The sequence below is a fragment of the Rhinolophus ferrumequinum genome (assembly GCF_004115265.2).
Source record: "Rhinolophus ferrumequinum isolate MPI-CBG mRhiFer1 chromosome 5 unlocalized genomic scaffold, mRhiFer1_v1.p scaffold_110_arrow_ctg1, whole genome shotgun sequence".
In the NCBI taxonomy this organism is placed as follows: Eukaryota; Metazoa; Chordata; class Mammalia; order Chiroptera; family Rhinolophidae; genus Rhinolophus; species Rhinolophus ferrumequinum.
In genome coordinates this window covers 7532838-7556373 of record NW_022680355.1, presented here as the reverse complement: position 1 = coordinate 7556373, position 23536 = coordinate 7532838, and the positions used below count along the sequence as shown (strand labels likewise).

Sequence of the window (23536 nt, the reverse complement as noted above, 5' to 3'; positions counted from 1 at the left end):
TTCACTATACCAGATGTTAACACATATTATAAACCTACAATAACTACAATGATTTTGAAATCCTGAGAAAAGACTGATAGATTAATATTTCAAAACAGAGAGACTTGAAAGAAAATTCAATATACCAATAAATAGAGCATCACCAATGAGGAGAACATGGATTATTCAATAACTGGTATGAGGAAAATCAGCCAATCATTTGGGAGAAAAACAATCTGATCAGAGCTCACTTCGTACTACTTGAAATATATCCCGGACGGATTAAAGAGGCAAATGAATGTAAAACTGAAACTGCAAAGGACTAAAAGAAAATGTAAGTGAATATTTAAGTGATTCTTGGATGGGAAAAAACTAACTACAAAACAGTGGAAGAAACCATATAGATGTATCTGCATAAGCATTTGTATGTCAAAAAATTATAAAAAATATTGAATAATAAGTTGCAAAGTAAAAAGATATTTGTCAAAAATGGCAGTATTTGCATGAAGGTCCTTAAAAGCCTTTTCAGAGAAGAAATCCTAACATCTTTTGTGCAACAAGAGCATCCTATGTTGGACATAAACTTAGAGGGAACCACTGTGAAGAAAAAAGTTCATTTGGAAGAATCATTTGTCCCATTTTTAGAATGTCACGTCTTTGTTGCCTGTTTGTATATTTTGTTTTGTTTCCACCTCTTTTCGTGTGTACAAGGTGATATTTGGATTACAAGTGCTTTTTTCTGCAATTTCTTTTTCAAATGCACACCTAAAATATTGTTCCCTACGAGGTTCACAAGATTTATCTCATTATAAACTCAGGTGTAGATACTCTTACTATCTCCATTTTCCAGATTAAGAAGATTGTGTCTTTGTGTCTTTAAGTACAAAATGGGCAGCAAACAAATATTAACATAAAAAAAATCATTCGAAATGAAGTCATCAGAGAAGAAGCTAAGCCAAGTGAACACAAGTAGAAAAAGAGAGGCAACCTGTGAATCTTCAAATACAGTACACATGCTCAGCCAGGATTCTTACACCTTGCCCCCCTCCTTAACTGTCACAGTCCACACCAGGGGTTATAGCCCAGCTTTCCGTAGTGCCCAAATGAGGACAGGTCCCAGAAGCCTCGGGCTGGAGAGATATGAGGTTGTGAGGAAGCTGGCCAACCTGCATGGTAAACACCATCTGATGCCTGCACTGGTGCTAGCACTTAATGGAGCTTAAAACAGGGACTGTTCTAAGCATGTTCTGACTTCGTAATATGCACGAATTGTCTCAGGTAGCCATCAAACAACCCCAGGATTCAGGTGCTTTTATGGTCTACATTTTCCACATTAGGAAACTGAACCACAGAAAAGTTAAATAGTTTGCTGAAGTTCACATAGCTAGAAAATGCTACCAGCGAGATTTGAGCCAGGTAGTTGGAGCTAGAGCCCAAGCTCCTTGGCCACATTTAACTATTTACAAAGCCCTTTCAGCCCCAAGAGCTCATTTGACCCTCCCGTCTTTGTGAGGTGGTAAGGAAATATTCTCCCCAAATTACACTTAAGGAAGTGGGAAGCCAGAAATGGGTTATTGGAATTAGTTTGTTTTTTTTTTAAATGATCTGAAAGAAGCTGACAGCAGAGCATGGATGAACATGTGATAAGGAATGACTGGAGAGAAAACAAGGCTTAAGGGCTTGGATCAGAGGAAGAAATGCCCTAGACTTTAAGTGGATTAAATACAAGCTGCATAGAGAAGAAGGACCTGGGAACAAGCAAAGGGAGGTTATCCTGAGCACAGTGAGAATGAAAATCATTTCAGCTCCTGAGCCATCAGGTCTAATGAAGCTGGATGATAATCAGTGAAAGAAAGCATCCACAGCATTCCCATCATGTTGAACTCGGCCACCGTCCTGAAATATTAGCTCCCATTCCAGGTCATTGTTTGTCTAAGAATCCTGTCATTAAACTTATGTCTCTGTTGATTTACCTAGCCTTTGTTAGTTTAGATAACAAGGCAAGAGGTTGTGTCTAAACGCCCACTGACCCTCCCATTGCACACCAGGATTTTCACCCAGTTTTTAAACAGAATCATGATACTAAAGTTTATACAAATACTTTTAGAATTTGCTTAAATAGAACTAAAAGTATTAATTGACTTCTGAACTTGTTGCTTGCTTTTTTATTTCATTATTTTTTATTTCACAATATTGTGAATTCAAAGGAACTTCACAAGAAACATACATGTTCTGAGAAATTTACTTTTATAAAATGATCCCTGTTAAATGCATTGGACCTCCATGTATTTAAAACTAGAAAAATAAAGAATCCGTTTGCTATATGACTGTTGCCCACTCATTTATCTGATTTTGTTCATCTCTATTGATAAGTATTAGAAAAGATATCAAAATGTTCTCAAAGTCAATATGCATCATCAACATCAAGGGTAATTCTTTTACCTACTGTAAATTATAGCATTAACCTCAAATTTTATGTAATGTCATCGTTTCATAAAATTTATTATAAGAACATTGTAAGAATATTGTATTTAGGTATAAACATTTTCATAAATTTCCATCTAAATCCTTTCTCAGAAGTAAATTCCATGCATTAAGCCTTTCCTATCTTCCCTTTCCTGCTCCAAACATGCATTCTTTCCTTCTATAATTCTTTGTCATTGAAATACATCAGGGACCTGTAGCAACCAAACATATTTCCAGTATTTGATCTCAAATAGTTAAAAGAAAAAATTGGGGGATAGCTCACATTGAAAAATTTGGCTACACCTCGGGGGAAAAAAAATAAAAGGCACCCTTAATCCTGGTTCTGAAAACAACATTGTTCTGTCTTTTTATTTTTTTATTTTTAATTTGTTTTATCGCTGGTGCTGTCGTGAATTGATAAACATTCAATGAGAATTTGAATGCTGGTGGAAAACGGTACAGAAAATCAAGGTGAGTTGAAGGAGAAAGAAAACAGGGGCTTGTGAGGAAAATGCAGTCAGGGGCCACCAGATGGCTCAGTTGGTTATAGCGCCAGCTGTTAACAACAGGGTTGCTGGTTTGATTCCCACAGAAGCCAGAGAGCTGTGCCCTCCACAACTAGATTGAAGACAATGTGCTGCTGGTGAGCTGCCCTTGGGGCCGGATGGCTCACTTGTTTTGAGCGCAAGCTCTTAACAAGGTTGCCGGTTTATCAGCCACTGGACTTGGAGCTAAGCTGCACCCTCCATAACTAGAGCGAAGGACGACTGATGGGTCCTGGAAAAACACACTGTTCCCCAATATTCCCCAATAAACATTTTAAAAAGGAAAATGCAGTTAGAAAATGGAAAGAGATGTTCTCTGAATGCAGGAAAACAAACATAACAGGTTTGAAGTCTCATACTTGAAGCCTGGTGAAGGCCAGTGACATATGACACCAGGATGGGAGAAGAGCCCAGGATGAAAAGTTTTCTAACTTGACTATTAAATTGATGTAACTCACTGACGAGTGTGCCCACTTGGGGTTTTAATTACTGTGACATCTGTTTAGTAAAGTGTATTACTAAATAGGGATCAAATACAGAGATCAAATTACGTGGGGAAGAGAGTGGAGATGACATTCATGACTCAGAAAGGAGAGCTATCGGCCAGGCCGGGGGGAATCTATCTCAGCTTTACATCTCACCAACAGAGAAGCAATAATTTTAGATGTGGAGCTGGTTAGCATCTTAGGTCATGAATTTAATTAAATAACCCTCAAGTGGCAGAAACAGAACAAACTACTGTATTTAACTGTCAGTAATACACACTGCAAATAAATTGGTCCAAATTTCTCCTCTTTTCCTTCTCTCTTCCCACACAGATGTGGTGTAGTTTTCTTAAATTCACAACGTTCTTCCTAATTTAGACTTTCCTTCCCCGTAGCATCCAATAAACTCATCTAAATAGGTGGCTTGAACCAGAGGCAGGATTTGCTTTCCACGTTCTCACAATGAAATATTTGGGAAGATGTTGAAAAAAGAGAAGGATTTGAGTTCCTACCTTGGGCTCAGAAAAAAAGGCAAATAATTCAGAGAGATATCCTGGAATCAAAGAGAAGACCATGTGGCCTTCTTGCTGGCAATTTTAGCACCTTGGAAGGTAAAGAAAAGCTGAGGTAGGGAGACTCAAAACAAGTAGTTGGGGGCAAGAACTGCAGGAGAGATTCCCAAACAGAAAAGAGGACAAAGAGAATACATTCAGCTTTTGAAATGAGTATTTAAAAACCAATTTTACTCAGTGTGTCCCCTGGAAGCCCTCTGCTGAGCTCTCGTCAACAGTTGGCAGCCTCTTGTCCATAACTGATTCTCAGCAGAAAGGTGATTGTTTCTAGGGCCTTCATCCCAGCTCTCCATTCAGCTTTCCTTGCCACATCAACCACTTCCTTCAGTAACACCAGCATCCAACTTAGATGCACTGGTTTCCTCTGAAATGCTTTTCCTTCTCTTTGCAAATAATGGACACCAACTGGAGAGAACTTAAGTAAAACTAAACATGCTGGACGAATACTTGGGTATCTCATGGAACCCAAGGAAGAGTTGAACAACTAAGCCTTCATCAGGGAGAGCTGGCCCAGGGCAGTTCCCAGGACCTCAGAGGCTGAAATCCACTAATTCCTCCAAAGAGCTGCCATTAACTTAGCTACCAACTCCCAATCACTGACTCTCTGTTAAATCCAAAATTCCCAGGACAATCTGATACACACACACACACACACACACACACACACACACACACACACATGCACACACACACGTATGTATTCAAGCTCATGCTGTTTAATGAACTCTGAAAATCATCCTACTGTGGATTCATTCCTTTGAAACTCGTCCTTTTTGCTACCGTTTTAAAGTCCTAAGAAGAAGATCTATTAATATTTCAGGCACTAACTTGAGTTGGGTGGATGTGGCTGACAGCACAGCCAGATTCCGATGCCGAATGTGACCAGACAAAGTGGCAGCAGTCCTGACAGAACAGAGCTTGAAAAGAGCCTGTTCTTGCTTGGGTGAGCTACACTTTCAAAATGTGCTTGTCAAAGTCCCCTCAAAGGGTTCCAACAACCAGGCTGGCTTTTGGAACTCTGCAGCAGCATTCATTCATTCAATCATTATTTATTGATCGCCCACTGACTGCCAGGCAACTATGCTCAAGTGATATGCTGGCTGCAAAGATGCATGGTTCCTGCCCTCATGGAACTTAGACCTGTATCTCTTGTGTGAGCAACAGTGTAAAGGCTTCTAAGAATAATTTTTTACATACACACTGTAAAGCATGGTCTCTGGTCCCGCTCTCGGCGGGTGGACACAGAATATAGTGAGGCCAAAAAGGAACACCAATGGAGCCATGGATAGGGGAGTCATACCTCTGTATTCCTGCTGGCAGCTGGGTTGGAGACACAGGAAGCAGGATCCACATGAACTGCAATCCGCCATCCGCTTTTCTGCCAACCCCCTTGCCAGTGTAGCCACAACAGTTATATTAGTGGCCAATGGCTAACCGGTTACAGATGATGGCCAACTAATTACAGCTCATCAGCTGATGACAGCTGATGGCCATCTAATAACTGAGCCAGCACATTTCAACCCTTGTGCTGCTCAGATGCACTTGCTCTTCTTACAGTAACTTCTCCCACCTGTAACCAGCAACTCTAGGACTCTGGTTAGCCTTTATTGCTGAGGAAACACAAGAAGATTAGTGGGAAAACTACAGCTGCTGCAGCTGCAATGAATCTCAAGGCTGAAGTAACTGATATTTTGATCCATTGTCTACCACCCATTTTAAAATTGGCACAGCCTCAGCTAGCACCCATACTAGTCGAGGCAGATCACACCATAGTTGTGAACACCAGCACAATAGTGGCAGATGACATGGGGATCTGGGCCACCAACTGGTACAACTTTATTTTGTCCTCTGGCCCTGCTCATGCCCAATCAAGTGGCCCAATATCTGCCACTTCCATTTTGGATTGCTGCTGAGCCCACCCAACTTATCACTTGCTGGATCTGACAGAACCCAGCTCATGATGACTATATCTGGCTGCAGATTTACTTGGTGTCTCATGGTCACATACCCCATCTCAATCAAGGCCTATCAGTCTGTAAGAAATTCTGTTTGAATGGTGTATAGATCTTTACTAGAGATGGTACGACTTTGCTCCAGAATCCTAGGATCTATGCTGTGGTTTTCCTATTGGGATCACGGGTAACTCTCTACATGACATCTTCCCCATCACAGATCCCTTTAATACCATAAGGTTTGCTGAGTTACATGGCAGGGCTTCTTGCATGGGTGCCTAGACCTGCTGTCTTTTACAAGCTCTGGTAAAAGGGTTGAAATAATATTCTGAAGTGCATGGGAAATAACTATTGAATACACCTAATGGAGGTCTTTCAGTCTTCATTCTCATAGGGACCAACCTCTCCTTCAGTCAGTGACTTCCGGATCTGAAAATTGACTCAGGTCTGGAAACTAGGCAAGTGACTGTGACTTTTTATTGGTGTAGCTGCCCTTAGTCTTCTGACCATCCATTCTTGATTTTACTTTATAAATTGATACCCTATTGACTGCCTATCTATCTTGCCTTCAGGATCTTTGAGTTCTATTAACCATCTTTATAGCTCTCTATGAATTGGGTCCCTGGATGCCACACTGATTTTGCAACTCATTGCAATAATTGCACACACCTTGCTTCTGACAGTTAAGTACTGTCACTTGGCCTCTATTGTGTCAGGATCCTATCATCCCTATTCAGGAGGCCAGTTCTGTAACCTTGTCTCCTCCAGTCAACCCTGGCATACAGAATAGTGATCAAGAGAGATTCAGTTATCATTCCTCTTAACAATGCATTACTTATCACTTCGGTAAATGGTATGTTCTCTGGAACTTCTCTTAGAACAGAGTCAGCTGGGGGGTCTTCCATCCCTACATAGGGTATGCACTCCAGCATGCCCACTCCTATGAGCCATTTGATTTCTTCTTCCACTCGGCTATGGCTGTTGCCTTACAGCTGCCAAACCGTTTGTTGCCCTGCGCTGTTCCCAGGATCTCACAAGGGAGTGCCTCAGGAAACTGAGGCCCGATGGAGAGATATCAGCAAAGCTCCTTTGAGGGAAGTCTCAGCAAACTGAGACTCGAATGGAATTATATCGGTCCCTCCCCTTCAATGGATTCCTTGGAGATGTGTGTGTGTGAAGGTAAAGTACAAGCTGGAACACAATGGGAACTTCAGGAAAGACAGCCAGCAGGCTACTAACACACAGATCTTGAGACTAACAATCTTTTACCTCTTTAGAAGTTTACCAATAAAAACTACGTGTTGGCCCAATTCGGGGCTCAGTCCTTGAGGCTGGAGTCCCTTGGCCCCACTCGCACTCTATTCTTGGTTACTGTCTTTTCTTAGCCCTGCGCTGCCCTTCTCACTCCCCACAACCCTCGTCGTGCGGGACGCGACATATGGCAGTTGTGGAATTTCCATTTTGTTTAGTGGGAGCTGTTAATTTCTCCAAACTTCCAAGAGCCATCCTCATACCAGGGGTCCTTGCTCAGGTGATAAATCCTGTATCTTGGGAGAGTGTTTGTATTATCAGTATATTCTCCCTAATCCAACTCTAGTCAATCTTCTTCATGATTGTACTGCTAGGTTTTGCGACGAATTTTTCCCTTTTGTGTGGTCACACAGCAGCCTAGCCGTCTGCCCCCACAACCTTTCACTAAGGAAAGAAGAATCTGTGGGACTGTGCCTCTCTGGCATTGAGTTTATAATATCCTGAGTCTCTCCATCTGGTCTTCAAGAGAAGGGTCTGCGGTCAACGACGAGTAAGATTCCTCACGGGAGGGACAACTCAAGCCAGATGGGACCCGTTGAGACCCCAATGAGCTGTTACAAGAAATAATAGGAAGGAGCCTTGCCCCTCCTTCCTCTTGTGCTTGTGGGAAGCTGCTGCTTGCCTCTGCCACTCCCTCTCACCTTATTGTGAGAGACCAGTTAGAGCGATAAGGTCAAGCTCTTTCTTCTCAGCTCATGGAACAGTTTCACCATGAGAGACTCTCAACCCCGGGGAGGTGCATACCGCACCTTAGTCATCATGGGACGACATTCTTCGGCTGCTTTGGGGCAAATAATTGGGTATTGAAATAATTTTTTTGAAATGGTGTAAGAGTTTCACAGACCTGCCTCTAATCATGTGATGTTCATTGTATGTAATCAATAAATACTGTCAGTGATCCAATTTGGGGCTCCAGTCTCTTGAGGCTGAGTCCCTTGGTCCTCTGTGATTTAACTGTACTTGAGTCTCTGTCTCTTTATTATAGTTTAACCCTCGCCGCCTCCCTCGTCTTCCCACGGCTTGTGTTGTGCAGGTCGCAACACTTTTGTGGGCAAAAAAAGGTACTGCAATGGTCTCTCAATCAGGACTATCCCAGTCCAGCTTCCAGGATGAAGAAAGGTGAATGGAGCCCCAGCAGAGTTGCTTTCCAAAGATCTGCCATCTTGCAATAATGATATAATATTCTTCATCCACTCTTAAAAATCAAAATTAAGAGGCTATATGGATTATTCCAAAATGTGCTTTGCTTTTGCATAAATAAAATGTTCCCTGATTTTGTCTTACATTCAGTGTTTATAAATGCAAGGGTAATGGCTTAATTAGTGTCTCTGCTAACTTAAACTGCAGGTTTCATTGTAGAAGGTACTTTCTGTAGGAAAATGGGAAGTGAGGGAAGCAGTAAGACCAAATGTTTCCAGGTTTTGTAACAAAATGCTGATTCTTTTTAAAGAGATTAACTTCTACTCCTTGGTTTTTTAAAATGAATTGCTTCCTACAACAGCACTGTTTATCTGGAATTCTCCTCCAAACCCCATTTACAAAAGTGAAAAGAAGAATAGCAAATGCGATCTATTGAGCACTTACGTGCACAGTTGTACAGGTTGTGTATTGCACAAGGGTACCAGCACATCTAAGGGGGTGTGGTTGACATTGTAGTCACCATTATTTGCATATTTATTAAGAAAATTTTCCAGCAGATGGCAGTAAAATCTTGCTCAAACAAAATCAGAATATTACAATTTCTGCCAAATGGAAGTAAAGTGTCTTAAAGACTGTACACCTTCTAGTCACGTAAAGATCTCACATAGACTCCCGCTGGCACTGCTTTCTACACTCCCGGGCTTACGCTCACCTACCCTTGTTTAATCCTCAGGAGCCTAGAAAATGGGTGCTGTTAGTAACTTGCCTAAGGCCACTGAGTCAGGGTGTAGTAATTTCAAGAGTGTGATGTGGGTCTCTAACTCTAGAGCCTGTCCTCTTCTGCACTGAGCGATGATATTTCAGAAAACTAGGGCCTGGGGATTTAAAGAGACTTGACCAGAGAATCTTGCTGCCCTGCGGCTCATCCAGACTGCCGCCTGTTCTGTGTGTGCTGACCACAGCGCTGGATGCCACTGGGGGCTGAAGCAAGCAGGGCACATAACATTCACCCAAGAAAATGGTCATTCTGAGTTAGTAAAGAAAAAAAATGGGAGGATGATGACATTCTCTTTGGTATTTTTAATTACATTAATATGATTTAAACTATACACGCTACAGAAATTCAAAAACTAGAGAACCCAATATAGGTTACAATATTTCTCAAAGAGTTGGAATTCTTTATATGAAAAATATATTGAATAAACACCATCAGTAATGCATACATTTTATATTTTAGTATAAATTTTAGCAAAACTGCATTAATTCTATATACAAGGCCGGACAATTAAGTTCACGAACTCGTTCTAGAAAAAGAGCTACATAACTTATTGCTGAATATCACTATGGTCACCTTCAAAGAACTCCCCTTGGGAAGCTATGCACCGTCGCCAGTGCCTAGTCCACCCTTCAATGCAATTTTGGAACTCTTTCTGGAATGGCCTTCAGAGCTATCATCGTGTTATCCTTGATGTCCTGAATGTCATCATAATGTCTTATTTCAATATTTCCTTTATCTTCAGGTAAAGACAGAAGTCATTGGGGGCCAGATCATGTGAGTGGGGAGGGTGTTCCAATACAGTTATTTGTTTACTGGCTAAAAACTCCCTCACAGACAGTGCCATGTGAGCTGGTACATTGTTGTGATGCAAGAGCCATGAATTGTTGGAGAAAAGTTCAGGTCATCTAACTTTTTCATGCATTCTTTTCAGCACTTCCAAATAGTAAACCTGGTTAATTGTTTCTAAAGTTGGTACAAATTCATAATGAATAATCCCTCTGACATCAGAAAAGGTTAGCAACATCATTACAAGTTAGCAAAGTTAATTATCCTACCTAATACATGGGAAAGGTTTTTTAAAATGCATAAATATCTGCATCAAACGATTTTGAAAAATAATATATTGGTATAATATTCTTGATCCAATGTTGTAAAACTGGTAAGTCATACATAGCACTCAGTTTAAAATCTCTATAACAAATTCTCATCAATCATTAATAAAAGGAGGCCATTTATAAGTATATTATACTGATCCCTAATTTATCACTAAAGAGAGGTTTTACCTAAATACACTAAAATAAACAGAAAAGTAAAAACTACATCTTCTGTGAATCAAGAAAACTGCTATAAACTTTTGCTTTTTATTTAAAATAGCATATATAGCATGAATACACTTTTCTAAATTTTTTTTGTATCTGTGCAAGGCTCAGAGAGGAATTTGGAATTATGTTAACTTGATGATAATTGTTTTCTGGGTTGTGAGATTTGCAGTGAAGTTTTTGCTTTTTTATCCTTTCTTATAATGCCTAAATTTCTAAACAAAAAAAAAAACTGACTGATTTTTATGAACACAATAAAACTCACCATACTTTAAAGCAATTATCACTAATATGTGTCTAATTTTATTGCTTTTAGAAAAAATAGTGAACTGGTAAGTGGAATATTTATAGTTAAGACTTTAATTTGATCTTTTTAATCTCTGAAACAGAATAGCTACAAATCATTTTTTTCAAGACAGTGAATTTCGTGGCAAAATAAGACAGAGTGTACACAAGCCTCAACATTTGCTAGCACCTGACTTAATCAAAGGGTTGGCGATTTGAAAACATAACAGACAAATCCTTCATTCTTTCAAGGTTAATTTTTTAAACTTACTATCTTGGATTGAAGAGGGCCTCATCCAGGTCAGGGTTTATGTTAAGCAAGACCTCAAATCAAGTTTAGAAACAAGCAAATGTTCAATCCTTTCTTTAAGGAGATAGTATGAGAGGAGAAGTTTAGAAAAACAGGTCAAATTCCTGTAAATATGAGGTTGTCATTTGTCTTATATACTAAATGAAGTATGCCTGTTTTATGTTCATGTCTTGTGCCTATTTTACTCCCTGTGTCTGGGTGAATGTGTTTATGTTAGAAAACTCCATGAGGGCAGGACATGCAGCTTTTCTTTACTATAAATCATTTGGTATAAACCCACTTATCTAAGAGTATGGGGACTGGTCTGCCCAATGCTTGATTTTTGGCCCAAACATATAATCTGTCTGTGACGATCATTGCCCATAAATCACATGTCGGTTTGCACAGAATGGGACAGTTTACAAAACTGTCATTGCAGGTTATTTTCACATGCATCTTATTAGTAAGCTGACCAACAGATATGACTAGAACCCAGATTTTCAACATCTCTTTCAATCACCACTGATATGCTCTTCACAACAGGTGAAGTGAGTGAATAATAATAAGGATCAACCAATAATAAGATTCAACAAATTCTATTCCTGAAGTTCTACAAATAGGAGGTGTGATCAAAAAATAGTGAATGTATAAATTTTTAAAAAATCATTACAGTAAAAGACACATTGCTGTCAATCCCCCTCAAAATACTCCCCCTCACTTCGAACACACATATCCCATTGTTCTTGCCATTTTCTGAAGCAGTTCTGGAAGTCATCTTTCGTGAATGTCTTTAGTTGCACTGTTGTGGCTGCCTTGATGTCCTGAATCGATTCAAAACATTTACCTTTCATGATCATTCTGACTTTAAGGAAGAGCCAGAAGTTGCAGGGTGCCATATCCAGTGAATGAGGTTGATGAGGATACACTGTAATGTTTTTATTTGACAGAAATTGCCATACAACAGAAGAGATGTGTGACATGGAGTGTTGTCATGATGGAGGATGATTTACAACACACTTTAAAACACACCTTCTCTCAATCGTAGTTCACACCCGACTGCACCAAACAAGTTGAAACTTGTCACACACTGTTACTAAGGTTCGACGTGCTACTTCCCGTATTGAAGATCCCTGCCTTTCTGTTGGATGGCACTTGGCAGCAGCATTCACCATAGTTTTTTATCACACCTTGTAAATTGTTCAGTTAAAAGAGATATCCTAATGATAGTTGAATTTTAAATAAACTGCAGGAGGTGGGGGAGTATTGGAACAGGGGTTGATCTGCCTAGAGAATTGGAATTGACAAAATTCAAATCAGGGTGAAAATACCAAAGAATGCAATCAATGAGAGACATTAATTTTGATCTAGCACAAAATAATTTTTTATATTTTAAAAAGTCACATAATAGACTTTTCAAAAAATAAAGCTTCATTTTGCTTTAAATATTCTATGTCAAGAAACATTTCATAGCCTAAAATTTCCAAATTGCATATGATCAAAGTATGGCACCCATCCAAACACCATTATTACCTTCTTAGCTTAATTACTTTTATTACTTTTTTAGTTTAATACTATTTGATAAGTATGAAATGATGTATGAAGTGAAAACCTTCAAGTTCAACATACAATGGCAAGAAATACATAACAGGAAATTTACTATTCCTATAACATCCAAGGAGGTTTTATCCTAGATAGGCCAGTTTCTTCATTATTAACAAGGTCATCTAAGAAAAAGGTTTTAATAAAGAAAGTTGAAAACTATCTTTATTTTTTCAGATTGTTAAAAGGTTCATAAGACAAGCGGGCAGGCTGGAAGGAGAGGAAGGAAAGCTACAACACTGGGAATAAAACATATTTTCTTATGTAGTGAGTCAAAGAAATTACTGCAAGGAAACAAAATAGGCACAAGGTAGTATTAAAAAGTCAAACTAAAAGCAATCGTAGGCTTATATGAGGCAAAAAGAAATGGGACAATCTTGGGTATAATAACATTTAAAAAGATGTAACAAAGTTATGCACTGTTAGGAAATGATGACAGAGAATAATCCAGAAAATACCAAAAATAAATGGGTAGGATCCTTTTGAGAAGGAAACCTGAAAGTCGGCCAGATTGGAAACATTGTGCCCTAAGGGCTCCTTGGTTATCATTCACCTCTTCTCCTATCACTCACTAACCTTCCAGGGGAGATCACTGTAAAGATCTCCCTTTAGATTAAAAGACACACACATGCCAACTATCCAAGATTCCTAAATCTAATGACATATTCCTCAGGGTCAGAAACATTTAAGATAGGAAAAATGAAAAGGACAATACTAATGCTGTTTTTATTTAAAATTTTATTTGAACCCCTCCCAGCCCCTTTTTAATTCCCTAAGTAAAGATGCATATAAAATCTGAGCCTGATGGTATTCTTTTCTAATTATATCTTAAATCTCTGAAAATATGTGACTTTTGAAACTTGGGTAAGTGAAGCTAGGACAAGGGAATACTGATGACTCATTTTACATGCCTACTTCCTTGTTTATTCATGAGTAGAGCTAGAATAAGAAACCTTTTTAGTGAAAATGGAAAGCATGTCAGCAGTAATATAATGCTTAATGTTGACTTCTATCCTCTCCAACCCCTTGAAAGGTAAGGAACAGTTTAGGTAGGGTAAGAAAAGAGTCTGGAAAACTTGGGATGAAGGGGAGAGTTTCCTAAGTTCTTAAGAAAATCTGACAGGTTATCCATAGATTCTGTGTGTTCAGTTAATGCATTTATGTAACCAGCAACAGAGTCTCTTTCAAGTGCCCTGTACTTCTGTTATCAGTTTCCCCTTTCAACTATTTCCCTTCTATATTCTACTGTGGAATTTGCAAGGCTAGCTTTCCTTGCCTAAGCTTATGAGGAATTGGCCAAAATACTTTGAGTTTTTGAATACCATCTTTCATCTGTATCTAGTTGGGGGTGTGTGCGTGTGTATATATATGGTTTTTAACAGAACGATAACAAATGTCTTAAAACCCTTTAATGTCTTTTTTAAATTCTATGTTTAGAGAAAGTCTTGTATAAATGACCATGAATAATTTCTCACATATACAAACCACTAATTTTTAAAGTATTACATAAATTTAGAAAATATTATCCAAAGGTATTTCACATTGAATAAATCTAGAATGTACTTAGTTCAAATATTTAGAAAGAGCTTTAATAATTGTTATTCATATGTATTCTGCTGTAATTCAAGTATAAAAATACAACTTTGTTTAATTAATAATTGGTTGATAGCTGTCCACTCTTTGCAGAAGTGTATCTGAATATCCAGGAGAATAATACCTGAAAAATAAAATTTTCTATGAGATACCTGTGAAAGATTCAGCACAATAGGCACAAAACATGCAATATAAGGTATTTATCTGCAATAATTCTATGAATGAAACATCATATATACTGAGAAAAAGTACACTCTCTAGTAATTCTTTCTGTACAAGGATAGAGACTATCAAAAAAGAGAAAACTTGTAGGGCAGTTGAGAATTAGAAGGAATATTGGCTGCACAGATTCCCTCCATTGGAGTGAAGGATTCCAGCCCTAGACACCAGGCTCCCCGGCCCAGAGTACTGGTGCCAGGAAGAAGAGCCTCCACAACATCTGGCTGTGAAAAACAGTGGGGATTCTGGGTGGGACAGCTGCAGGAAACTCAGAGGTCCTCTTAAAAAGCCTGCACACAGACTCACTCACTCCCAGGCACTCACCCTGGGTTCTGGCTGAGGGATGGTGACTCAGGGCACATTGAAGGTATATTGGGGTCAGACTGGGGTGTGTGGCTGTCGGGTGAGGGCTGGAGGATAGTCACCATTTTCCCTGTGTGAAGTCCTTCTCCTGTGCAGCCTGCAGGCAGGGTCCATGTCTTGAGCCCTCTCCCCAAGCCCATGGCCAAATCAGAATCTGAATTGGTCTGGTGAGTTCTGCAGCTCCATCCTGCTGACTCCCTGGGTCCTCACCCTACTCAATTTCCCTAATGCAAGAGGCACTTACTTGGTGAGCAGCCAGCCCCATCCACATTGCACTCTTTCTTTGAAAGCTATCAGAGTACATGGGTCCCAGGCAGTCAGCAACTGGCCTAGGTGTGCTCTGATACTTCTGCTGAGTAGCTCCAGGCTCATCACTGTCACCAAACCAGAATCTACATTAACCTGGTAAACACAACTTTCCCATTGTAGTGACTCCCTGAGACCCTGCTTCATCCAACTTTCATATCTTGTGAGGCTTTATCAATGGCTGGACCTTAAGGGAGCCAGCATGTGACAGCAGGCCTCAGGGTATCCCAGCTTTTTACAGAGCTACCCTACGCCCAGTACTGGTGGCAACTGTCCTTGGCTTGCAGTGTGACGTCTCCCACGTGCCTCCAGGTTTATCAGAGGCAGTGAACAACCACAGATTTCTTTGTAGCTCCTGCCAGGTAGTCCCCGGCTGGTCACAGGCAGTGGGTGACCTGAGCCTGCACCAGAGCCCCTCCCAAGAGGCCCCAGAACCAACATACTTGGAGGTTGGCTTCAGGCTACAGCAGAGCACCACTGCAGCACACTCAAAGGGCAGTCTCAACAGGCACCAGAGCCTGCTGGGGTGAATCTCACTCAGTGGGTGAAGCTCCCCACACAGTATTCCATAAACTGTGGATGTGGCCAAACCCCACAGCAACCAGCCTGAGGGCCAATGCCACCCACTGATGTGCCAATATCTATCAAGAAACAACTGTAAAAGGAGGGCACACACAACCCACACAAGGGACACTCCTCGAGTATCCAGAGCAGGTGACCAGGGAGACTGTGCCAGGGGCCCACAGGGCACCTACTACATAAGGCCACCGGACCAAGACTGGGGGGTGTAGCAGATCTACCTACTATATAGAAACAAACACAGGGAGGAAGCCAAAATGAGGAAACAAATAAATACATCCCAAATGAAAGAACAGGAGAAAACTCTAGAAACAGAACTAAACAGAATGGAGGCAAGGACCCTACCAGAGACATAGTTCAAAACAATGGTTAAAAGGATGCTCAAGGAAGTTAGTGAGAACTTCAACAAAGAGATAGCAAGTATAAAAAAAGACATAGAAACCATAAAAAAAGAACCACTCAGAAGTGAAGAATACAATAACTGAAATGAAGAATGCACTAGAAGAAATTACCAGTAGACTAGATGAAGCAGAAGATCAAATCAACGATTTGGAAGACTAGCAGAAAACATTCAATTAAAACAGCAAAAAGAAAAAAGAATTTTAAAAAATGAGGACAGTATAAAAGACCTCTGAGGCAACATGAAGCATCACAGGGGTACCAGAAGGAGAAGAGAGAAAGCAAGGGATTGAGAACCTATTTGAATCTACTTAAAGAAATAATGACTGAAATCTTTCCTAACCTGAAGAAGGAAATAGACATACAAGCCCAGGAAGTAAGAGAGTCCCAAACAAGATGAACCCAAATAGGCCCACACCAAGATACATCATAATTATTAGGTTGGTGCAAAAGTAATTGCAGTTTTTGCAATTTTTAACCTTTTATACCCCAATTTCTTTTGCACTAACTTAATAAAATGACAAAGGTTAAAGACAAAACGAGAATTCTAAAAGTAGCAAAAGGAAAGCAACTAGTAACTTATAAGGGAGCCCCCATAAGATTGTCAGCTGATTTCTCAAGAGAAACTTTGCAAGTCAAAAGGGATTGGCATGAAATATTCAATATGATGAAAAGCAAGGACCAACAACCAGCAAGTCTATCATTTAAAATTGAAGGACAGACAGAGAGCTTCCCAGACAAGAAAAAGCTAAAAGAGTTAATCACCATCAAACCAGTATTACAAGGAATCTCAGAGGGACTTTTTTAAGACAGGAAAAAAACAGACAAACAAACCACAATTATGAATAATAAAATGGCAATAGCTACATATCGATCAACAATTACTTTCAATGCAAATGGGTTAAATGCTCCAATCAAAAGACATAAGAAGGCTGAATGGATAAGGCTATAACAAGAGACAAAGAAGGACCCAGTAATCCCACTTCTGGGTATTTATCCGAAGAAACCCAAACTACTACTTTGATAGGAAATGTACATCCATATGTTCATTGCAGCATTGTTTATAATGGCCAAGATGTGGAGGCTGCCTGGCGTTGATGAAAAAATGGATAAAGGGGAGGTGGTACATATATACAATGGAAAATTGCTTGGCCATGGAAGGGAATGGGTTCTTGCCATCTGCAGCAGCATGGATGGACCTGGAGGGTATTGTGCTGAGTGGAGTGTCAGACAGAGAAAGACAGATGCAATGTGATTTCGCTTTTATGTGGAATTTAAAGAGCAAAATAAACAAACAAACAGAAACAGACTCATAGATACAAAAACCATTTTGATGGTTGTCAGATGGGAGGGTTTTGGGGGGTGTTGGGGGTGTGCATGAAAAAAGGGGAAGGAATTAAGAAGTACTAAATGGTTGTTACAAAGTAGTCATGGAGATGTATGGTATGGCATAAGGAATATAGTCAATAACAATGTAATAACTATGTATTGTGTCAGATGGGTACTAGATTTATCGGGGTGATAGATGGGAGGGGTTTTGGGGGCAGGGTGTAAAGAGTGTAGGGATAAAGAAATACAAATTGGTAGTTACAAAATGGGGATGTAAAGCATAGGGAATATAGTCAATAATATGGTAATAACTATATATAGTGCCAGGTGGGTTCTAGGCTAGTCAGGGGATTACTAAAATTAAAGAGAGAGAGAGAGAGAGAGAGAGAGAGAGAGAGAGAGAGAGAGAGGGAGAGAGAATCAACTGAAAGAACTCAAAAGATTGTGCCAGATAAATAGCAAAACATTTAAGGGATGTCAATGTAGTGGCAAAGGAAGAGTATTTTGAAAGCAAGGTCCAGTGATAGTATTTTACTATAAAAACTTTGTTTTTATTATGTCAAGTGACTGAAGTTGCTTTCATGATCATAGTTAATAGATTTTTTTATAAATTAGATAACACAATCTATCATTACTAATCAACATCTGCATTCTGATTGCCTTAGAGATTTTCAATGTATATTTTAATCACATCTGGTACCCATAAAATTGAAATTTCTGGGAGCATAATTCATATTAAAGAACTATTTTCTTCATAGTTCACAAATATTCTATCTTACAAACCTAGGAAACTAATCATTTTCATTTGTTCTTGGGCATCTACAGTACTACAAATTTATATTTATAAATTGAACATTTTATGAAAGATTTAGTATAAAAGGATTAAATATATTAATTAATGTATTGTGGGATACTTCATATACCATAGAAAGAATTAACATGCATATAAAAATATGTCAAATAAAATTTGGCAGACATTCTAGAATACAATAAATGAATTTTAAAAATCTAAGTAAAATTAAAAATTTTCCAAAATGCTTAAAATAATTAAGCTTCCTAAGGTGTTTTCTCCAGATGAAACTTAATGTTCAAGACTTGCTTTGTCATTTGTTAGTTATCTTTATCTGTTAAGATGCTTGACTTACAAAAATTTTATAGTATACTAATTTCTTCCACAATTAGTCAAGTTATAGTGGACAAAATAGAACTGTATTTTCTCAATAGAGTGCTTTTATAGGCAGTCATACTCAAGCAGATACACACACACACACAAACATAAAAAGCTACCTGAAAGAATATTTTTCTTCTACAGGCTCATACTCTGGAAAAAATTGCCCACAACAGTAGGTCTCTTCAAAGTATTCATACACGGAGGAATTCACAACTGTTTCTCTTTCTGTTGGAGTTACTCAACAAATTTTAAAATAGGCCTTACCTTCCTAAGCTGTAGGCCTTGTGGCAGGTACAAGATGGGTATTTTTTATGAAAATGGCAAGTAGTAGATTTTTAAAAATCTAAACTATAAAAATAGTGCTGTTTAATAAGGTAGCTACTAACCACATGTGGCTATTCAGCACTAGAATTATGGCTAGTATGTCTAAGGAACTGAATTTTTCATATTTAATCTTAGTAAAAATTTATACTCAATTCAGTTATTGAAAATACTTTAGGCATGTTTCGAACAACTCATGAATCTATTTTTTCATCTGTAAACTTTATATAATCTAAATAGAGATAAAGTATTTGGTGAAATTTAGCATCTGAATTGAGATGTGCAGGAAGTGACAAAATACCCACCAGATTTCAAAAACTTAGTATAAAAAAATATAAAATAGCTCATTAATAATTTTTATATTGATCACAAGTTGAAATGTTACTATTTTGATATACTGAACTAACAAAAATATATTATGAAAATTTATCCTATTTTATTTTTTAATGTGGCTATTAGGAAATTTAAAATTAACCACGTGACTCATTTTATATTTCTGTTGGATTGTATTGCCTTAAAATTAGGTCCCCAGCAAATAATTAGGATCTACCAATAATTCTCAAGGCTTTACTGGCTAATTGCCAAGCTAACTGCCATTGTTGTACCTCTCTCCTCAAGGACCTCAGAGACTCTACAATCTCCAGGATTCTCCAAGGGGAAGGAAGTGTGCTTACACCCCACTACTGCTGTCCTACACCCATGTAGAATTTGGGTTATTATACAGTTACCATATCAGATGTGCCAAAAGGAAGACTGTATGCATATCTCCCTCTCCAAACTAGATGTTTCCTAAAAGCAACTTCCCCTCCCATTTAGGCAGAGATCCAGAAGATGAAAGAGTTCCAAAAACACCTCTGGCTGTGGAGTGGACCAGGACTAGAACTTGGGTTTCCTCACGTCTAGTCCTGGGCCCCTTCTCTCTCATCATACCAACTACATTTATTAGAAATTTTTAAAGATTGTTTAAATTGGAAGGCAATAGGAAGTCAACATTTAGGCTGATAACAGCTGAAAGAACGTAACCATTGATAATCTGTCTTATAAAGAATAATTATTTTTAAAATATTCACCAAGTAATTTTTGAGAATTATATGATTGCAAAACTAAAACAATTTTAAGATTATATTTGTCTTTCTTCATAGAAAGACAATGTTTCAAAGAATTCTATAAAACACCATTTTATAGAAGCTAATGCTTTAAAAAATGTATCCAAAACTTGAAAAAGTTAGTCACTATCTAACCAAAATTCTTCATGATAATTAGCCAGTTTTTAAAATAAAATCTCTGATCACAGAATGTTAGAAGTTAAAATTTTACAAAGGTATTTTGACAAAGCACCAGATTACATGCTAGCATAACAGAGCTTTTGATTTGTCCTGGTGCTCTGTAAAATAACCCGAAAAAGGAGTAGAAAGAAGATTGCTATTCAAGAAATTACCTTACCATTGGTTAATTCTAATAGGTCATTCTATTTTGGGGTTCCTTTAGTTTACTTTTCTCATTTTTCTATAATTTTCTTTATGTTAGAAAATTGTATTGAAAGTTATTTTAAACTTACATAAAATAGCATTCTTCCTGAAGATGGACATGTAAATATGTAAAAATTAACTTTATTTTTTTTCTTGGGAAAAGATTTTCATATTTCCTTCATTTAGTGGTTTTGCACATATTTTATGTGTTATATAAAATTTTTTGGTGTATCATTATATTTGTATATTATATATAGTAGATATACATGGTATGATAGATTACACCTTTGGTATGTTTTATATATATTAATATTTTCAAAGCTAACTTATTGGAACTCTTTTGGTCAAGCAGGTCTCATAAACCTCCCAAAAGTGCATAAACTTGTATCTTTGGAAAGAATTAATTGCAGAATATATACAAACAGAAAACAAATTTTCATCTTAAAGAAATTTGTGTTCTTAAAATCAGTGTTACTATATGTATTAAAAACCACTGAAATCAAATAGGAAGAATTGTTTATATAACATATATAAGTTTTAAACATTGGAATTCATATTCTCTAATAATAATTAGAGAAAATAAGAAATGAGCTCAAGATTAGAAAAATATGGCCTTTAATTCCGCATGTGCTGTGGGTGTTTTTCAAGATTCAGTTATTTAAATCATTCCATCTTTTTGTGGTAACTTTCCTTTTATTTACTCTGGATTTAGTGGTATAGTTCTCTTTTAGGCTTACAAGGACTGAAGCTTAGTTTTAATGCTCTGCAAATAAAACTCATTTTAAAAAATTAACCTTAAAAGTAGATTCCTGCTACATTACTGTGCAGCACCTGCATATCATAAACATTATTTAATTTTTTTCAAATATAGATTGTAACTTTCTTTTTGCCACTCAACATTTCTTTTCCATCTGTAATATTCCCATTAATATAAATGTAAGCTTAAGGCAGAAAAATAATATGCGAGGAACCATGAAAATCAGAATCTATAGGCCTTTTCTAAATCAGGTTCACACTAAAGATTAATTTGAACTCTGTATTTGGGCACTCTTCAATAAAGCATGTCTTAAATTAGTACAGAAATGTCTCAAATGACATTCCAGTTTGATTTGGAAATGTGTGTGTCAATCATAACATTATTTAATTTCAGGGGAAAAAGACATCAAGAGCAGAAGTAAAGGTACACATTGGTCTCATGTAGTATTTCAAAGTCCACATTTTGACACAGTGAAAATCAAATCTAGATTTGAAAACAGAAAAACTACATAATTTTGAACTTTTCAAAGCTGTTTTTCCCACCTCACAATTTCCTCTGGATAACAGTTGTTAATACTGTTAATGTATTCTTGAAGGAGAGAGCCAGGTTCTGCTTTTATCTCTTGAACCTTTTTAAGTCCACCACTTGTTACAAAAAGTCGTCGAGCTTTGCTATCATGTGGCAGCACCTTGAAAAATGAAGCACATGAAAATGTCAGTTTTCTTTTCCAAATTGGATTATCATTACTGAAAAGAAAAATATATCTGAGGAACTGTAAAAGAGAATTTATGTCCAATATACCAGTAACATAATGAGCCTCAATTTGCTGATGAGTGGAAGTAAAATGCAGTCAGTCTCTTTAGAAATGTCTGACCTTTTTCTGTTGTGGAGATGGAATATAGGCAAATGAACATAGCAAAGGTAATGGAGATCCACTCTTACATATAAAATGTAAAGTGGTGTCCCTCTTTGCTGATACCCATTCAAAATCTTCCCATTACCTACAAAATTAAAGGCAAACTCCTAACAAGGCCCAGAAAGCCTTCTGTGACCCAGCAACTAAGTACTAAGTACTTCTCCAGCTTCCTTTCCCACCAGTCTTTATCCCAAAGGGTGCATGCCGGGCCATTTCTTGCCTTTGCCCATGCTGTTGCCATTCCTGGAATGCCCTTCTTCCTTCCCCACACCTGCTTGGCTAACTCTCGCTCATCTTTTAAGATTTTACTTTAAGAAACTTATCTGAGATACCCCTACTTTGTTATGCCAGGATGAGTTAGGTACTTTTTTTCTCTCATAGCATTCTGTTAAACCATATTGGTGCACTTGCCATGTAATATTTTAATTATCAGTTTATGTGTCTGTCACACATAAATGTCATGAAGGCAGAAACTGCACATTAAATCAGTCACTTATTTCTCTAGTGCCTGGTACCTAACAGATGCTCAGTAAGTGTTTAACAAATGAATGAACATACGAAGGAGTAGGCAGAGAAAGGAAATTGAGATGTTAAAGAGATACAAGAATCAGGAAAGTAAGGAATCAACAAATCCAAAAGAAAATTTTAAGAAGCAACCAATGAGAACTAAAGAAAGTCACTGGATTTGACAGTGGATGTTTGTGTGTCAAGAGCAAAGAGCCAGTGGAGATGAAATTAATTATGCAAGACAGCAACAACTCTCCAGACTTGGAAAGTTCTGGAGGGGTGGTCCGCAATGTGGGAATTCCCCCTCTCTTCCTTGGTCATTGCTACTATTCCCTCTGACACAAACACCCTTTCTTTCCCCCACAATTCTTACTCTTTTTTCAAAACCAATTTTTTCCAATCATACTTCCTCTCTGAATTACCTTAGACTACATTCATTTATTCCTTCTTTTTTAAAAAAAGTTTATTATGAAGTCTAGCACATTAAAGTATTTTTTAATCGTTTTTTCTGGTCTCCCCCCTAGATTGTAAGTTTCTTAAAAAAGAACTTTGTCTTACGCTATTTTGTCTATCCTCAAAAGGGTACATGTAGGCATTTAACAAATATTTAAAACTACAAAAGGATCTGGCTAAGAGAACACATATCAACTGGACTATAAAAGATTATACTAGTATGTATTTATAAAAAATGGAATGGTCTACAGATATATCAGTTATAAATATATTTTTGTCGTGGAGAATTTTCATACCTCCTATGTCTGTCCCTAGCCATGCGAAACTGTATCTTTTTACCTTTTGCCTTGCTTTCCTGTATGTTTCTAGTGCTCTTAGGTTTCCTTAGGTTAAGAAACACAAAACTCTGCCTGAAGCAAATATTCCCAAAGGCA

At 37.9% G+C, this 23536-nt stretch overlaps 1 protein-coding gene across 1 annotated transcript in view; it reads right to left on the bottom strand.

Annotated features, from left to right (window-relative positions):
- Positions 1 to 13438: 13438 nt before the first annotated feature.
- Positions 13439 to 23536, bottom strand: part of LOC117019089 (sperm-associated antigen 6) — a 72517-nt gene continuing 62419 nt past the window's right edge. Inside the window, exons 10-11 of the mRNA XM_033100506.1 lie at positions 21769 to 21914; positions 13439 to 14437 (exon numbers count right to left, since the gene is read on the bottom strand). Of these exons, the coding sequence (XP_032956397.1) occupies positions 14368 to 14437; positions 21769 to 21914 (216 nt within the window). The 3' untranslated portion in view covers positions 13439 to 14367. The remainder of the gene's footprint in view (positions 14438 to 21768; positions 21915 to 23536) is intronic.